This window comes from Dicentrarchus labrax, unplaced genomic scaffold, assembly GCF_905237075.1.
Source record: "Dicentrarchus labrax unplaced genomic scaffold, dlabrax2021, whole genome shotgun sequence".
NCBI classification, from domain to species: Eukaryota; Metazoa; Chordata; class Actinopteri; family Moronidae; genus Dicentrarchus; species Dicentrarchus labrax.
Genome location: NW_026136714.1, coordinates 14,579,102 through 14,597,485, shown reverse-complemented (window position 1 = coordinate 14,597,485; position 18,384 = coordinate 14,579,102). Strand labels below are relative to the sequence as shown.

The following is an 18,384-nucleotide window of genomic DNA, read 5'->3' as shown; positions in this document are numbered from 1 at the left end:
TTTGGTCATTAATGCTACTTAATGGTAGTTTAATCTATTGGTAGTTTAGTCATTTTAAAATTAACGAATGGTCAACTCGGTTCAAACCATTTGACAGTACTAGTGCAGTTAAACCGCACAGCAGCCATGTTGAAACTCTCAGGTCAGTCTGATCCTGATCTGCAGAGATATTTGAGGCACACACGCACATGCACGCACATGCATGCACGCACGCGCGCGCACACACACGCGCGCACACGCGCGCAGACAGACAAGAGATTTCTTGCTTTTATAGAGATATATAAACATATATGAACAAATATAACATATAAAGAAATATATAAACACAAACAAATACCTAATCATATATAAATAAATATAAACACATAAACAAATATAACATATAAATACATTTCAACACATATGAACAAATATACAGAAATATACAAACGTATAAAAAAAATTACATTAATTTAGTAAAACGCCATCTTTCATTAAACCGTATATAAATACACGGTTATGTTTGGAGGAGGTGGGCGGGGGGTAATGAATATTTTTAGCGGGAGGAGGGCAGATACAGAGAGTTAGGGAACCACATGATCTAAAGAAAGAAGCGGCGGTGCACAGTGGCTTTACCAGGTCAGCAGTATGTATCCATGTGTTTATGAATACTCAGTTTTTAAGAAGCTGCATTGACATTATTTTTCCACAGCAGGTTGTCTGACTAATTCCAGAAGAACAAAGCAGGGAAATATTTGCATGTAAAACTGTATGAATTGATGTAAGAATGTACCAACTTAATGGAAATATCAGTTGACATAATAATTATTGTATTTCCTTTGGTAGTCATTGGAAAAAGGTCTTGAAAACAATATTAACACACAAGAGCGTAAAGAGTGTCTGTTGGCCAAGTGCAGTCAGGAAGGTCTGTGCTATTTTAAACATGGCAGCATGTTGGCCCACAGACAGCTTCATGTTGAGCTCATGGGTTATACAAGGTGGGCATGGCTGTGTGGTGCAAACACAATAAGACTGTTAATATAAGGAAAATGTAACACACAACACACACACCAAAAGATATTGTGTACTTAGAAAGCTAAAATAATATAAATATTTACAGGAAATGTCTAGTTTTGGTTCATTAATTTGGTAAAATTCTCAACACAAGGAGGAGGTTGTTGAGACTAAATGATTGTGAGTCAATGTGTTGGTATTGTAATACACATATCTGAACTTCTTAAATCTTTCCCCTGACTAATACCCAAATATATATATTTTCTCTCTTCAGAGCAAAGATGAAGCTGACTGTAGCTGTGTTGTGTCTGTCCCTTCTTTTGGTTCATTATTCACTGGCCAAGAAAAAGGGAGGGTTTGGTGGGAAATTAAATATCTTTAAGAAGACCCCCAAACAGCCTAAACAACCCACACACCCCCAGAAACCACAGAGACCAGGGAGCTACCCTAATCAAGGAAGTTACCCTAACCAAGGAGGGTACCCAAATCAAGGAGGGTACCCTAATCAAGGAGGTTACCCCCAGCAACCACAGAGACCAGGGGGCTACCCAAATCAAGGAGGTTACCCAAATCAAGGAGGTTACCCCCAGCAACCACAGAGACCAGGGGGCTACCCAAATCAAGGAGGTTACCCAAATCAAGGAGGTTACCCAAATCAAGGAGGTTACCCCCAGCAACCACAGAGACCAGGGGGCTACCCAAATCAAGGAGGTTACCCAAATCAAGGCGGTTATCCCCAACAACCAGGCAGACCAGGGGGCTACCCTAATCAGGGAGGATACCCCCAACAGCCAGGCTACCCAGCTGGGGGCTATCCAGCTGGAGGTTACCCAGCTGGGGGCTACCCGTATGGAGGAGGTCATGGGGCTTATGGTGGTTATGGAGGTTACCCAGGTGGATACATGAACTACAACCCCAACAACAAAGTTCCGAGCCCTCGCTATGGCAGCAGCTTTGGATACGGGGGTCATGGTGTTGGGGGCGGCTCTCCCTTTTCCCGCTCGGTTCAGGCGAATGGCATGTATCCGTCTGATAAATCCAGAGGGTTTGGGCGCAGTGCAGTAATGGCAGCAGCTGGAGGAGCTATGGCAGGAATGGCCCTGGGCTACGGGCTAGGAAGGTTCCCGCGTCCTCACTTCAACTTCCACAGTCCTCAGGAGGAGTACTACTACAACAACTACATGTACAGGAAATATGGCGTCAAGTCTACTGATACCAATGACTACAGCAGAGACTACAAGTACAGCAAACCTCCGGAAACCTATGATAGGTACATGGACTCTTGTATGAAGAGAACAGACCTTCTGCCTGCAGAGAATCGACAGCCAAACAACAAACAAGCTGCCACCACCACAACTACTGCTGCAACCACCAGAACTACTGCTGCAACCAACACAACTACTGCTGCAACCAACACAACTACTGCTGCAACCACCACAACTACTGCTGCAACCAACACAACTACTGCTGCAACCAACACAACTACTTCTGCAACCACCACAACTACTGCTGCAACCAACACAACTACTGCTGCAACCAACACAACTACTTCTGTAACCACCACAACTACTGCTGCCCCAGACACTGGCAATGGCAGCGTTGAAACAGAGACCAAGAGCACTGTAGCACATAACTCCTTGACCCCTGCACCTTCAACTCCCCACCCTGTAAATGAGTCCAAGGCCAATCCCGGGCCTCCGGCTTTACAGCTGCTCAGAAAAACGGCTACTAATGACGACGATGATACAGTCAGCATTATGGAGATTGGCTACCCAGCACTGATCAATCAGCTGAAGGTCAGGAGATGCTTGGAGTTGTACATGGTTTACTCTGAAAAGTACTTAAAGAAAAAGACAGAACCCAGGCCACGCAGTGGGGCACAGGGACTGGAGATGGGCTCACAGGGGCTTTTAGCTGTGGTCACCAGTACTATAGTGATGCTACTGAATAGCAACATGCCAATGCTGCTGCACTGAGGCCTTCATTAGCAGTCACAGAGAAATATAGAAACAAAGAATGTTTATAATATTAATTTAGCAGCATGGCGTAATTTGGTCCACCACTTTGGTCCGGACTGGAATTATCTCAACTCATGGTCCCCAGAGGATGAATCCTAATGACATATGGTGCACATTTTCAGTTTTAAGTCACATATCTTGATGAGTTTTGGGTAGATTGTAATAACTTTGGCGATCCTGACCTTTCATGCCATCATCAAGTAATTTTTTTCATAGAATACTTTGGTTTATGACCTAATATTAACTAATGACATTCTTATCAGCTTCAGATAAACTTTGTTCTATGTGCTTATTAGCAAATTTTTGCATGCTAACATGTTAAACTAAGATGGTGAACATGGTAAACATTGTCTGACACCATTGTGCTGAAGTACAGCTACACAGAGTCCCGAGCAGAGCTGCTGAGGGGATTAATTGTCACCTTGGGGCTGGTATAGGCTCTGTTAGGTGATAACTGTATAAATAAACAGCACTGCAATAATGGAGATGTACTTTAAGTGTGATATTGTATTAACTCAAGGGGCACTGATGTTGTAGGACTATTTGATTCAAAGACAGTCCAAAGAGGAAAAGAGTGAGTATTGTATTGAATAATATAGACTTTAGACAGAGGTTTTACATCATGAGCATACCTTATATTACCTACATTTGTAATGGATCATAATTTCTTTAAATTTATGTAATTATCAGTTCATATAGTTCATTGAATTGAAGGCGGAAGTATGCATGTTATTGCACTAATAATCCATAAATTACATAATAAATGCAAAGAAAATAATCCCCTTTTCCTCAAAATGTATGTATTATGGGGTTATTATAATTTAAGTACCATAAGCACATTTACTCAAGTTCTGCACTTGTACTTCAGTATTTAATATTTTATTGCACTACATTTATTTGACAATTATAGTTACATTTTGCATTAAAAAAAACACATGACATATGATACAATGTATTACTGTGCTGCTTTTCTACCCAAGAGTATGAAGAGTATCTAAAATCGGCTCCACTTTAAGGAACAACAAACCGTTGATGATGACAGTAAAATGTTTTTTATATATTTTTTATATTTTCCTCCATCTTGTGTTCAGTGTTTTACCTCTGGGGTTTCTTAAAGAGAAAGATTATCATCTGAGTCTGTGGTTGTTGAGATTAGATTAAGTATTTTGTTTGTGGATTTTATGATTTTTCAAAACAAGTGTAAAGTACACTGTGGACAAACTGTCTACATCCTACCTTTTTTGCCTGAATACATTTTGTTTATTGAGTATCAGCACATGTTAAGAGCTCCATGCTGCTGTGTTGCTCACTGTCCCAAACTATTACTACCTACCAATGTCAGATGTTTTGGTAGATATGTGCCTTGGTGAGAGGTCTGCAGGTTAGTTTCTTTCAGTTATAAAGTTGTTGTTGTTGTCCAGTTAATTATTTTTCTGCATCATATTTTTAATGCAACACTTAATAAAAATAAAATGAGAGTGAAATCCAATTAGGTTAGTTGTATTTTTCTGTGAAAATGTCACTATTGTGTTGTGTTGGTTGTAAAACAATATATTTGTATGAAAATGTAACATTATTACTGTAAGGAAGTCACTATAGCCACAGTATATAGCTCATTAATTAGTGGCATCTTTGGTTTAACTCAATTAGGTTTTTTACTCTATGATGACTTTTTATTTTAAAAGAGAATGGTGGTTATAGGTTAAAAAAAATTGATTAATCACAGAAGATTTTTAGACTCTCAATGTCCAGCAGGTGGCGTCATCAGTGTTCAAGAATGTATCAGTGCACTTATCTCTCTGTTCAGGCTCTTAAAAGCACCCTCAATCTCCTGCTTATTTCTTCTGCCAGTGGCTAAGAGGTATCCCCTTTGTCTCCATCATGTCACTATGTCTCCTTTTACAATCAACATTAAAAATGAATTAATCTGGCATTTTGTGTAATGAGATAGTTGTAAGCTACGCTGAAATGTAATATTGATGATTCTCTTTCCTATGGATCACTGCTTCTATAAAATAACAATGTGCTATTTAAGTTTATTTAAAATGTATGTACCCAATATTCCATAATGCAAGAATTTGAGTTTTTGTTATCTGGGTTACAACATGAAAAAATAGAAACTGATCTTAGGTCCAGTAAAGTTTAACATCTTTGGTCCTTACAGAACTGAGTTCTTGGGACTGTTTACATTAGTATCTGGTGGTCACCTCTGGTATGATAACAGCTAACATATGACCTAAAAAACACACTTCAAATATGCCAACAGATAAACAACAACAACAAAGAGTGGCTGACTTTTTTAATAAATAGGCAGGCAAATATGGCATGGTTTGGTGGCTGTTTTCTCATCATTTATGTGAGAGTGTTGCTGTTACTCCCTCCAGTTTAAATCACGAACACAAGCCGTTCCTATTATGCACGGGCATTTATTTGCACATAGGTGGTCAGTCATGCCGTGAGAACTAGATAAATTAAAATAAACAAATCACAAATTGAGTTTCATATCATACAAAGCATTTCAAAATAGAATAAACATCAAAGGAATATTTCACGAGTCTCATCCAAATCTCCGTAGCATTAATAAGTATCTTCATAACGCCATCTTCTAATTAACATTCCAGGTGCTGTGTCTAAATAATGACCCGCCCCTCTACAACATAACAACATTAGTTCCGCGATTAAATACACATCTCTCTGTGTGTATGTGCATGCGCTTAAAATACACTGCTAACAGAAATATGATCCCCTAAAACGTAAATTATTTTAATTGTTGACTCAAAAGTATAAAATGAACTTAAACTGTATAACTGTCTCTGACGGCAGCTACAGTTGCCTTTTAGTGGAGGAAGAAGTATTCACATAGCAAAGTAGCAACTTCCATAACACCAGAATAAAGAGGATCTAACAAGTAAACATCTTGCATAAAAGTTTAACCACCAGAAGTATTCAGATCAGATAATTTCCCTTTGGGGATAAATAAAGTATTTTTTATCTTCTATCTATCTATATCAGATATTATTGATGTTTAATAATAATTGTTATAGACTTTTGACTATTTAATCTGAACCCTATATCATATTTTAAAATGCCATATGTTTATATGTAAAGTGTGTCCCTTTTAAGATCTATAGTATGAATGGATTAAAAGTCAAGTACTTCATTCTTGTAAATAAGAGTACAGTACAAATGTGGTTACTCTAGTACTATTATTTACTAAGTGCTGCCTACAAGAGGAGCTTTTGTACTCTGAATTTGCTCGTGGTCATTTTCCGTATGAAGTCAACAGGATCACATTGTTGGTTGTCGGGAAATGTGGTAAGGAAAGCTCCGCCCCCTCCCCTCTCGCCTTCTGTTCCTAGGCGACCCACATCGGTCGTTCCGCGTTACGTCATTTAGAATCTACCAGTTTCCAAACTAAAAACGTTGGAACTGCATCAACGTTCCAGTGTAACGGACGACCCGGGAAACTTAACCAAACACACCTAAACAGACGTCCCTCAAGGTAAGACTGGTCCTGAATTTAAAACTAACTGTACCCTCACATTTTAATGCCGGTTTAAATTAAAATACACATTGTGTTTACCTCCGGCGACCATCTGTACCTGTATTAGAACCGCTGCTCAACGCTCTCCTCGCGGTGTGTGACTTACTCTCGATTCTTAACGTTATGTATCTAACGTTAGACACTGGCAAGCGCCATCTTTTAACGGAATGAAAAGGCCACGTTAAAGTGTCTGTCAGTACAAGGTCAGTATTGTTTGTCTGCAGTATGTATTCATTAACAGCCCGGCTTTGCTCGGACCTGTTTTGGAGGATATTGTTGGATGAATATGTCTCACCGTCCCCCATCATCAAACAATAACAACACTTCGGAGTTCTATGGTATCCTGTCACTGCCACACCTGTTTTCTACTCATGTAATTAATACTGACTGGGTTACCTTCACAGAGAATTAAATATTTTCTGTCATGGGAAATCATCATTTTCTGGTAAAAATGTAACGATTCTAGCCACAATTAATAACAAAAAACAGTGAATAATGAGATTGGTGTCCTGAGTCGTTGTCAATTAACGCTAGCTCCCCTGCTATTGGTTGTTGTATTTGGGTGTGTGTGTGTGTGTGTATCTCTGGGTCTGTGTTTCAGATAAATGCTAACGGACACATTAATGTATTGTGGGTGATAAACGTGCAAGTGAGCAGATAAGAAGAGAGACGTCTGATAAAAGACTCAAACAGAGCTCTGGTAGGCTATGATCAGGAGGCTAACATTTAGCAATTAGCCGTAGCGGAACTGGCGTTGCTATGGAAACAGATGTGGTTTACTTCCTGCCACTGGTTGACAGCAAATACTGAATGCAAGATTCATTCATAAAACCTGTGTTTGAAACAGGGAAATGATATAGGAGCTTACTGTTCCCTGATTATCAGACTGAAGTGACATTTCCTTTCCCTTCATGATGCAAAATTATCAGACAGGTTGTTTACTCGTGTCATAAAGTCATTAACAGATATTGTCAGCCTCAAATGAAGGAGGAAATAAACCGGTTAGGGGTGCACTATATCGATCAAATATAGAGCTTTAACAATCGGTTGAGTAAATAATCAGTCCAATTACAGAAAATTAATCAAAAATGGCAACTAATTTAATAGTCGAATAATAATTAAAGTTATTTTTCAAGCTTAAATTCCTAACAGGTTTTGGACTGATACAATGATACAATTTTACAAGAAGGAATTACATTTTACAAGGAATTTCAGGATGCTAGTTTCGGATCGTAGAAGTTATAATGGGCACAATTTTGATAGATATAAATAATAATGGAAAAAAAAGTACTACATTATGATACTGACGTAAAAAGAAATCATGTGAATATCTGTAATATGCGTAAATCAGTCCTGTTCATTGATTTGCAATTTTGGCTACAATTGGGGATGGGGCGATATACAACATTATCGCATATCTCGATAACAAAAAACACTCTGAATCAGGATAACTGTGAATATCCTAACATGTCTTGACTTGAAAAAGCTGTTTAGCTCGCCAGCATACAGTCCTATACTGATTTCATGATTTAGTTTCAACAGGGGGAAAACGTTGGACCACGCATCTTTCCAGTCATTCCAAAATCCCCGCAAAAAGTTAAACCAGATGTGTGGCAATAGTATAGATTTAGATGTATAGATCTAGAAGAGATAGATCCGGGAACTTTGCCCTGCTCCCAAATTCCTTTTGGGTAAAAGCAGTCCTCTGATTTGACTGCCGCAAAACGCAAATCTCAATTCAATTGCATAATATAATAATATAATTTTGTTTTTTAGGTATTAGGAGCCCAAATCATATGGCCACTTAGGCAAACAGTTATGTCACTGAAGATCAACGATCAGTGTTGCTATACAGAAAAAAATATAAGTAATAGAGGTTGATGAATGTCCTTTCCATCAGTGTGAACAAACCTACCAACTACCTTATTGAAACTCATGTATCTGACATCTCTCACTTTTCCTATCATTAAAACACTTCATTTTGCTGTTTTGGTCGTCTGCCCAATCTGGCGTTACTGTAAAGTCATTTATGGCTGTGGTGAAGCAGAACTGCTGTCTCTATTTTTATTGCAGTTTGTGCTCATTAATCGACCTTTTACTGCGAGCAGAGAGAAGTAGAAATCAGGATGGTTTTAGTCCCAGTTCCTGTGTTACTTTATGATGTTTATAAGGTTCATTATTAGAAGGTAAGTCAGCTCCATTTATGTGAATTATTAAGGTTAAAATACTTTCTGCTCCAGACTGTCAAACCAAACTATATTCTAAAAGCAGGTGTTTTATGTTAGGGCCATATTATAGACAAACACATATTGACAGCCTGGTTTCCATAATTTATCATTTCCATCCTGTCTGTGGATGGTCTGAAGCCACATGTCGCTTCTTTTACCTTCCTTTGCTCTTTGGGTAAGTAAAGAAAATCATAAACTCAGATTTTTTTATCGTTTGATGTGCAAAATGCAACACAGCAGCTTTTAGGCACATTCACAGTACTTTTTTCACCCAAAAGTGGGCGTGGTAGAGGGTGACATATCTCTGCTCTCATGTATTGCAGCGGTATAAACAGTATAGTAAAACCTCTGACGGTAGACAAATATAATAAGATTGATCACATGTCTTTACTTGTAATTGATGTTTGTAATATTTTTGTTAGTAACAGTACACCATTACCGTGTATTAATTAAATATCCTCAAATGGTCATAGGCACTGAATGGAAAAACTGCAGCCTTAGCAACAGTGTCAGTTACAGTTGACTGTAAAGAGTACCGTATGGTCGTCTTCAGTAACATTAAGATTTTACTGAACATAACAAAATGGTACTCACAGCTCTGTGTTTAAACCATGGGGTAAACTAGATTGGCATGTTCGTGCGGTGCAAAAACATGTAGAGGCTGGCACTAAAATATGGTCGACATTAACGTATATTGCTTCTACTAACTTAAGTAGAACAAGATAAAAGAGGACATGGTTAAAGCAATGCAACACAGTAGTCAAAAACCTGTGTTAGGTGCATGTTCTCTTGTACATCAAAGTTGGAGGGAGATGCAACGCAAGGATTTCACTGCTTCTGAAAGACAGACGACTCCTATTAAATGAGACGAGACATTTTAAGGGTAAAATGATCAAATCCAAGTATTATTGTCTCATATTTTCCTTTTTCTCCCTTTATTAATTTTCCTTTTCCCTCCCCGACCCTTCCTACAGGCTGAAGATGAAGCTGGATTTGTTTGTGCTGTGTCTGTCACTTTTATCGTTTCATACCCATTTTTCACTGGCCAAGAGATCAGGAGGAGGCAGCTTTGGGAAAAGCTTTGGCTCAAAGAAGACCTCCACATCCAACAGAGGCAGCACTAACACAGGCAACAAAAATAATCAGGGCTCCAGCTCTCAGGGTGGAAACCCCAAACAGCCTGTAAAACCCAATCAGGGAGGCTACCCTCCGCAATCAGGCAGACCTGGGTATCCGGGTAGTTACCCCCAGCAGCCGGGTGGAGGAGTTTACCATAACCAGTATCCAGCACGGGGCTCCCCATACGGAGGAGGTTATGGTGGTCAGGGCGGTTATGGAGGTTATGGTGGTCAGGGTGGTTATGGAGGTTATGGTGGTCAGGGCGGTTATGGAGGATATGGTGGTGGATACATCAATAAAAACCCAAATAACAACATCCTGAGCCCTCGCTATGGCGGCAGCTTTGGATACGGGGGTCATGGTGTTGGGGGCGGCTCTCCCTTTTCCCGCTCGGTTCAGGCGAATGGCATGTATCCGTCTGATAAATCCAGAGGGTTTGGGCGCAGTGCAGTAATGGCAGCAGCTGGAGGAGCTATGGCAGGAATGGCCCTGGGCTACGGGTTAGGAAGGTTCCCGCGTCCTCACTTCAACTTCCACAGTCCTCAGGAGGAGTACTACTACAACAACTACATGTACAGGAAATATGGCGTCAAGTCTACTGATACCAATGACTACAGCAGAGACTACACGTACAGCAAACCTCCGGAAACCTATGATAGGTACATGGACTCTTGTATGAAGAGAACAGACCTTCTGCCTGCAGAGAATCGACAGCCAAACAACAAACCAGCTGCCACCATCACAACTACTGCTGCAACCACCACACCTACTGCTGCCCTAGACACTGGCAATGGCAGCAATGCAACAGAGACCAACAGCACTGCAGTAGATAACTCCTCGACCCCTGCAACTTCAACCCCCCGCCCTGTAAATCAGCCTGAAGCCAATCCTGTTACTCCAGCTTCAGAAGTTATCAGAAAAACGGCTACTGATGACGACGATGATACAGTCAGCATTGTGGAGATCGGCTACCCAGCACTGATCAATCAGCTGAAGGTCAGGAAATGCTTAGAGCTGTACATGGTCTACCATGAAAAGTACTCGCGGCAACTGTCAGGAGGGGCACAGGGACTGGAGATGAGCTCACAGGGGCTTTTAGCTGTGATCACCAGTACTATAGTGATGCTACTGAATAGCAACATGCTAATGCTGCTGCACTGAGGCCTTCATTAGCAATTTAAGTGATGAATAATATGTTAAACGAATTAAAGGACCAGTGTGTAGGATTTAATGGCATCTAGCGGTGTAGTTGTAGATTACAACCCACTCGCCTCACCCTCCCATTCCAAGAAACTATGGTTGCTGCGAAACTTTCGTAAAACATGAAATTCCCTGTCCTTTCTGGGCTACTGTAGAAACATGGCGGTTCAACATGGCAGCTTCTGTGGAAGAGGACCCGCTCCCTCTGTAGATAAAAATAACTCATTAAGTTAATTCTAAGGTAACAAACACACAACGATTCTTATTTACAGGTGATTATACACTAATGAAAACATACCTATGGATGCTATATTCCATTTCTGCCAATAGATCCTCCTAAATGTTACACACTGGACCTTTAAGTACAGGGATGTGAAATGATTAGGGAGAGAGGAACATCTTACCCTTTAGGACTCTTCATTATGTGTGAATTGTTATGTTTTCTCCATATTTAGACATTGTATCCTCATGCTTGACTGGCGCCACACAGCTGGCACACACACTGTATTGCATGTTTCAATTATGTATTCAAGGAAAGGAAGGGCAAACGCAAGATATTAAAACTTCAAGAACCATACTCATCTGTTAGCCTTTGACTTAAAATTACAATCAAATTTCCTATTAACATTCATTTATCCTGAGCTCAATCAGTCAGAGATGTTTGTTTTGTTATTGTTTAAGAGGATCACAGTCATACAGAAAGGCGTTTGTGTGTGTCTATAAGCTGTGGCAGAGGGAGACAGAGGATCTCAGAGCCAGTACAATAGGCGATGACACACAGAACACCCAAAAGACGGCGCATTTTTTCCTGAGTTTTCCTAAAACAGGATGTTATTCTACCCAGACCACATCAGAGTGAGAGAAAGCATGAAATAGCCCAGTTCCTTACTTGACCCTTTTATGAAGGAGTGCAATCTGCCGGATGTTGTTGAAAAGAACTTTATCCAACCCGCCTGGCGCCTCTTCTGTCTGAGGACGTTGGAAAACAAATACATCCATAATTTCCCAACTTACTCAGCGAGCTACTTCAGCTGAGTTGTGGTCACACGAGTAACGTATGAACTCTAGTAACGAGTAATGAGTAACTGATCTCTGGATAATGACTAATTAACTTATGTTGAATAGTAATGTGGGGATAGTGAACGGCAGATCTGCTTCTGAACTAGTGTGCGATGCTGACAGCACCAACAGCTAAGTGGGGTAGTTAGTGAAGTGACTTTTGTCAGTCTTAATACGGGGAGAGGTCAGACTAGAGAGCCATGGTGTTGCAACAGAGTGCACTTACATTTGTCTCTGGTGAAAGAGAGAGGGGCCATTAACTGCACTCAACACTGCAACCTTGTTATGGTTGGAAGGATTCTGATCCATTAAAGTCCATATAGAAACAATTTAGGAAGCTCTCTAGACATAGAGGAAAGGAGTGGCACTCCCACTGACTCATCATCTCGCTGTGTTTGTGTTGTGTGTTTTATTTAAGGAAATTGACCACAGTCTTTTGTCTTTGTCAGGGTGATGAGCTGTGTAAATAAACTGCTTTAATAATATACATTACGTGTTTTATGTGTGATATGAGTATATTAACTCCTGGGACGTTGACGTTGGGGGACTGATTCAGTTCACAGAGTTGGATAACAGTGAATGGTGATACAAAACGATAATCAATTAATACTGAACTTTAACTTGTCTAATATTCTATTAGTCTACTGTTACAGATATCAGTGCTCCACACTGAAAGGTTTTACATTGTGAGCATGACTGAGTATTGGATCATAGCTTAAAACATAAATGGACATTTATCATATGAGGTCCATTTAAATAAGACTGCTGGTAGTTATTCTATCTGGATTAAACAGACTAAAAATAACAGTTTCTGTTGTCACACTGGAATTGATGCAAAGCAATGAGCGCTTTTTCTGACTGTTTATGTATGTTGTCCTAACATTTTCCATGTGCACTGCCATTGCTTTGCACTGTGTGTTATATGTATATTTTCTTATGTGTTTTTTATATTCTTGCCTCCTTTCTCCCTTCTATCCAATGTTTGTCCTTTCTTGCCCCTCTGTGGGGCAGCCTGTGACTGCAGAAGTGCTCTTAAAGTGTAAGACCACTGATGTACTAATTCTGAATTTTAATTCAAAATCTACTGAATGTTATTTTCCATTATCGTCTCAGTTTATGGTTGCTAAGCATATCAACGTGTGTACAGTACATAAGATTTGTATAACCTTTTTTTTAATCATAGAAGCTGAAAAAAAAAAAGCAATTTAAAGGTACTCTCTGGAGTTTTAATTGCAAACTGTTACAAGATTACTGGCCAGAACACACACATTGAACACACCTCGTGACCCAGCTGTTGTGGAAACATGTAAGATAAGCTGTATCTACCTACAATATATCTAAATAAGCTCTTATGGCCTCCTCCATGGTGTTATAAAATCATCTTATCTGAACATCATCGGCTTAAGTTTTGTCAATCAATGATAATCCTCACCAATAACACCTTTTCCCTCTTGATTTCTATATTTAGAGTGCAGCCATGACAACCCTGTTTCCAGAAATGATCGTTGTACATTTTCAGTGTCACTGATTGGTTCAGTTTCAACACTTTTGCCCGTTATGTTAATTAAACAACATTTCCTCATTATGTTAGAAAACACAATCCGGTCTGTATTACGTTAACTTCAAAGCAACGTATTTGCTGTTGCAAATATAAGTGTATGAATATAATTTCTATTATATTGTAACAAACTTGTTATTGTTTGCCTGTAGAACAATCTCTGTGATCAAAACCCCCACAGTGTACCTTTAATGTGTTGTTATATGTGGCCTACATTACCTTGTGTCTGGCTCTGAATGTATTTGGAAATGCACGTGTACCGTTTTTAAAGTCATGAATGCCTTTTACTGCGAGGGATCACATTTACTGTGCTGCTGGAGCTTCTACTGCATATCGAGGGTTGACTCACACTTTTTGCTTGTCCTGTCAAATAAACATATTACATTTACTGATTTGTAGATATTTGTCTTTATTACTTTTAGAAGTGTTTAGGTGACATTTTGACTGAGACATGTATATGAAAAGCTTTTGTGGAGATTCAAAATTACAAAAATATACTGTCCCTTGACTGACATGTGCCTATGATATAACGTGTCAGTGTATAATAGATTATCTGAGATGATTTCCGAGGTAGGGAAAGTTTGATGTCTGGTTTGATCTTTAAAAACTCAATTTATATTCTTATATCTGTTTTTATGTGAAATCTAATCTGTAGAGCAACTAGTAACTTTATTATTAAAATGAATGTAGTGGATCAAATGGGACAATATAATGTAAACAGCAGAAAGTATCAGTACCTTAACATTTTTAAGTAATACTCATTATTTCCACCACTACAGCATAAAAAACATGATGTGATCGTACAGCTCTGGAATAACTGGGAACTAATACTGAGTAAAAACATAAAGTCTGTTGTGGCAACATCTCATATTCTCAGAGAATAACTAACTACAAGAGGCCTGTGTCAACACTCTCAGTGTTTCTGGTCTTCATGCATGATTACTGACTGTGGACGGTCACTGTAGTGGACAGAGGACAAAGCAAACACATGAGCCCTGGTGCGATCGGATCTGAGATGTGATACGAGTCTGCAGGCTGTTAAAGTCGTGCAGCACCACAACCCATTTGTGGTTTCAGTGAAACAATTAGATGAAATATCATGTCTAAATAATTTAATAAAAATATCAATCTCTATTATTCATGTAACATCTGAACGCTGTCTTCTCACAATAATGTGGACAATAAAATTCAACACTAATGTTCTACTTTTTTTTTATTTATATAACAATATTACAAACATTTTGCTTGTTTGCATAAAAAGTCTACAAAATGGCATAAAATGTACTTTAATGAGAAACTTTAATACATATACAAGCAATGTACCGGAAATGTGACAATATGTGAAACAATGGAAAAACTGTGTAGGATGAAATTATTATTATTATTATTATTATTATTATGGGGATGATGAAGTGTATAGCTGCTCTTAATCTCTGGCCCTGAGTTAACCTGATTAAACTAATTTATTCCTGGTCTATCTAAACAGACTGCCTGCCAGAAAACATAAGAAATCATCAAAAGTATAAAAAGACTGGCCACGTTAAACAGTGTGGAGAACAAATAGTTATTCATTGAGTCAAATTATGTCACAACTCTTGACAAATATCTACAGGAAGTGTTTGTGTTCACCGGTAGTACACCTGCAGACTGAAACATGGGGTCACACTCACATGTTGTAGAGGCTAAATGAGTCCTTTGTCACTGCGAAAATGAATTGGCAACAGCTTTACATTATTCAAGAGTCATATTATTGGTCACATTTGAATTTAAACTGCAGATAGTTTTGTTTCCTGTCAGGTTGCGGGTTATTTAGCCAGGGTTTGGACCTGTGTCTGTTTGGAGGTATCCAGCTCTGACTCCAGTCTCTACATGACTGCCACCCAGTGGCCCATGAGCAAGGACACCAGGGAGCCGATGACAACGATGATACTGTTGTAGATGGGGCCGCTGGATGCTGCGGTGTAGTACTCCATGTCTCCAGAGCCCTCTGCCTCATAGCCAGGCCTGGGCCCGTAGCCACCTCCGTAACGTGGGGGGCCGTAGCCACCTCCATACCCCCCTCCATAGCCTCCATACCCGCCTCCATATCCTCCATACCCCATTCCATATCCTCCTAACCCTCCATACCCATACCCAGGGCGGCTCAGGGCAGACCCCACCATTGCTCCTCCTACGGCCCCTGCTGCAGCTGCTCCGGCTATCTTCCCCGCACTGGGGCCGCTGCTCTGGACGGGTCTATAGGCCTGGCCACCACCACCACCACCACCACCCCAGCCCCGGCCACGGCCAAAGAGTCCTCCACCACCTCGGCCACCACCTCCAAAACCACGCCGGGCCTCAGAGCTGGGTAACAGTGTGGCGAGGAGCAGCAGGCAGAGGGTCACTGTGAGGGGGAGTTTCTGCAGGCCCGACATTATTCTTCTTCTGTGCTGTCAGAATGAGACAAAGGAAACCTTATTAGGAGGCGTGAATTTAACACTGGCGGGCTTTTAACTTGAGAGACTTGTTGTCTTTTCTGTTTCTGTTTCTGTTTCTGTTCCTTAGTGAAATTTACTAAGATGATCCGCTGGTTGTGGACTGTTCAGTTCTTAACAGTGGTGGAAGAAGTATAAATACAAATAAAAGTAGCCACGCCACAGTGTATCAAGTGTATTAGTGGTAATAATAATAGTTAATTTATGAAAATAAAGACAATCACAGGACATAAGCAACATTAAAAATACATGAGGTAGAAAATTATTATCATTGTAAAAAAAATATATATATATATCATCATAAACAAGTAAATACTAGTAAACCTATAAATAATAAGATATTTATATTCTAATGAGTTAACTAAAATCCTGCATTCAAACATACAAATTAGGTATCAGAAAAATATACTTAAAGTATCAGAGTAAAAGTATTCATTATGCAAAATAAATGAGTGATATTATTATTATTATTATTATGATGTATTGAATTATTGCTTTATTATTATTGACAACAGGTACGCAGTATTGGAACTGATTCATACACTGTTAATCTATAAACATGGATCATATAACAGGAAAATTACAGCTGTCACATTAGTGGACTAGTAACAAAAATATAGTATAAAATGGAAATACTAATATAAGTAAAGTAGAAGTAACCTAAACTGTAAAATGTACGTAGTTATTCTGGTTCCTGAAGGCACCTCGTCAACAGACTAATGAGATGTTCTCACTGCAGCTTTAGTCCTGCTGTTATTTTTACGTTACATTAAGAGCAGCACAGATCACTGCTCTTAATCCAGCTTTGAGAAACACATCTTACACAAGAACCGTCTCAATTTAACACTGCAGCTGACCTGGGATCAGATGGCTTTCATAACCTCTAACGCCATTTCATTAAGATCTGGTAGTTGAATCCAGCTCCAGATCTGTGGACCTGCTGTATTAATGACTAACAGTTATCTGACAGGGAAGAACAAATAAGATGATCCCCAGTGAGATATTTACATTAGAGCAACACACAGAGAGGTAATATATTATATTATATTATATTATATAGGTCTTTATTTATATTAAATGTTATATAAATGTTAAATCATTTTATGCTACTTTATACTTTGTTTCCACTACAGGAACTATTGTACTGCACTACATTTATTTAACAGCTTTAGTTCCTTTTCAGATTGATGTTTAACTAAACATATATGATCTATTTATGCATTATGATGCTTTACTATTATAGATTATACACAAGAATATTTATATAGCAGTTAAAATTGCCTCCACCGTGACCAACTGTAACACTACTGCTCACACATCATCAATAATAGTACAATCAAAGTAAATTGTGCTGCAAATACATCTATACTTGTTTTTAATTGAATTCAAATGCAGGACTTTTACTTGTAATATAGTACTTTCTATAGTGTGGCATTACTACTTTTACTTAATTTGAATACTTCTTCCACTGATGACGCCCAGTGAGCAGCATGACATAATTTGCTCTGCTGTCAACAAACTGTACGCAGTCTAATCTGTCCTTTTAAAAGATGAGTTGAGCTATAATTACACCGGGTCACTTAGTTTGAGAATAATCCAGTGACTCTCAGATTACAGCAGCCCAGACTCTCAATGAAGACACTTTCCTTTATGAATTTGATGCCATTTGGAGCAAGTATATCAGTAATTGTGATTTCTATCAATAGACCCTATATTTAATATACGTATTATATATAAATAACATCACAACAAAAGAAATTCACTCACAAAAACAACCAAAGTAAATAAAGAACATTGTTAAAACCTGCTGAATTTAACAGAAACATCAAACTCTTCTTAGAATAAACAATCTCACCTGTTGTGTGGCTGTTTGCTTGCAGTGATTCAGATGAGTTTTCCTCTTCAGACAGTAAAAACCACAGAGCGTGTGTTGGCAGCGGAGACTCTTCTGACAGTGAGAAGTGTATTTCAAGGCCACGCTGTTATCCTCTAGACAGCTTCAGTCAGGTGAAGTGGATCACGCTGTCTCACACCTGCTCATTGGCTGAGCGTACAATAAGCTGCTGTACCACCGACATCACACATAAATACCTGTGCGTGTGCGTGTGTGGGCGTACACGTGTGATCCCAGCCCAGTGAGTGACTTAGCGAACTCTCCCGAAGCTTCCACTATGACTACTGTTATATCTGT

At 39.2% G+C, this 18,384-nt stretch overlaps 3 protein-coding genes across 7 annotated transcripts; 2 read left to right on the top strand and 1 right to left on the bottom strand.

Moving 5' to 3' along the window:
• Nucleotides 1–530: 530 nt before the first annotated feature.
• Nucleotides 531–4,500, top strand: LOC127376529 (protein pygopus-like). 2 transcript variants are annotated; one of them, XM_051423509.1, is made up of 2 exons: nucleotides 531–625; nucleotides 1,268–4,500. In XM_051423509.1, the coding sequence occupies exon 2, from the start codon at nucleotides 1,275–1,277 to the stop codon at nucleotides 2,967–2,969; it is 1,695 nt and encodes a 564-aa protein (XP_051279469.1). In that variant the 5' UTR covers nucleotides 531–625; nucleotides 1,268–1,274; the 3' UTR covers nucleotides 2,970–4,500. The 2 variants fall into 2 exon arrangements, with proteins under 2 accessions (XP_051279469.1, XP_051279468.1); XM_051423508.1 differs by having other exon boundaries at nucleotides 548–618.
• A 1,849-nt stretch (nucleotides 4,501–6,349) lies between these two features.
• Nucleotides 6,350–14,107, top strand: LOC127376533 (PE-PGRS family protein PE_PGRS18-like). Of its 3 annotated transcripts, none has more exons than XM_051423516.1 (3): nucleotides 6,350–6,513; nucleotides 9,758–10,113; nucleotides 10,177–14,107. In XM_051423516.1, the coding sequence occupies exons 2-3, from the start codon at nucleotides 9,765–9,767 to the stop codon at nucleotides 11,061–11,063; spliced, it is 1,236 nt and encodes a 411-aa protein (XP_051279476.1). In that variant the 5' UTR covers nucleotides 6,350–6,513; nucleotides 9,758–9,764; the 3' UTR covers nucleotides 11,064–14,107. The 3 variants fall into 3 exon arrangements, with proteins under 3 accessions (XP_051279476.1, XP_051279475.1, XP_051279474.1); XM_051423515.1 differs by having other exon boundaries at nucleotides 9,758–10,140; XM_051423514.1 differs by having other exon boundaries at nucleotides 9,758–14,107.
• An 807-nt stretch (nucleotides 14,108–14,914) lies between these two features.
• Nucleotides 14,915–18,326, bottom strand: prnpa (prion protein a). 2 transcript variants are annotated; one of them, XM_051423552.1, is made up of 2 exons: nucleotides 18,049–18,326; nucleotides 14,915–16,148 (listed from the first exon to the last, which is right to left on the bottom strand). In XM_051423552.1, the coding sequence occupies exon 2, from the start codon at nucleotides 16,131–16,133 to the stop codon at nucleotides 15,585–15,587; it is 549 nt and encodes a 182-aa protein (XP_051279512.1). In that variant the 5' UTR covers nucleotides 16,134–16,148; nucleotides 18,049–18,326; the 3' UTR covers nucleotides 14,915–15,584. The 2 variants fall into 2 exon arrangements, with proteins under 2 accessions (XP_051279512.1, XP_051279513.1); XM_051423553.1 differs by having other exon boundaries at nucleotides 14,915–16,143.
• Nucleotides 18,327–18,384: the final 58 nt, after the last annotated feature.

Excerpts from the sequence above, each read along its gene's own strand:
- prnpa (XM_051423552.1), bottom strand. The coding sequence starts at position 16,133 with ATGTCGGGCCTGCAGAAACTCCCCCTCACAGTGACCCTCTGCCTGCTG.
- LOC127376529 (XM_051423509.1), top strand. The coding sequence starts at position 1,275 with ATGAAGCTGACTGTAGCTGTGTTGTGTCTGTCCCTTCTTTTGGTTCAT.
- LOC127376533 (XM_051423514.1), top strand. The coding sequence starts at position 9,765 with ATGAAGCTGGATTTGTTTGTGCTGTGTCTGTCACTTTTATCGTTTCAT.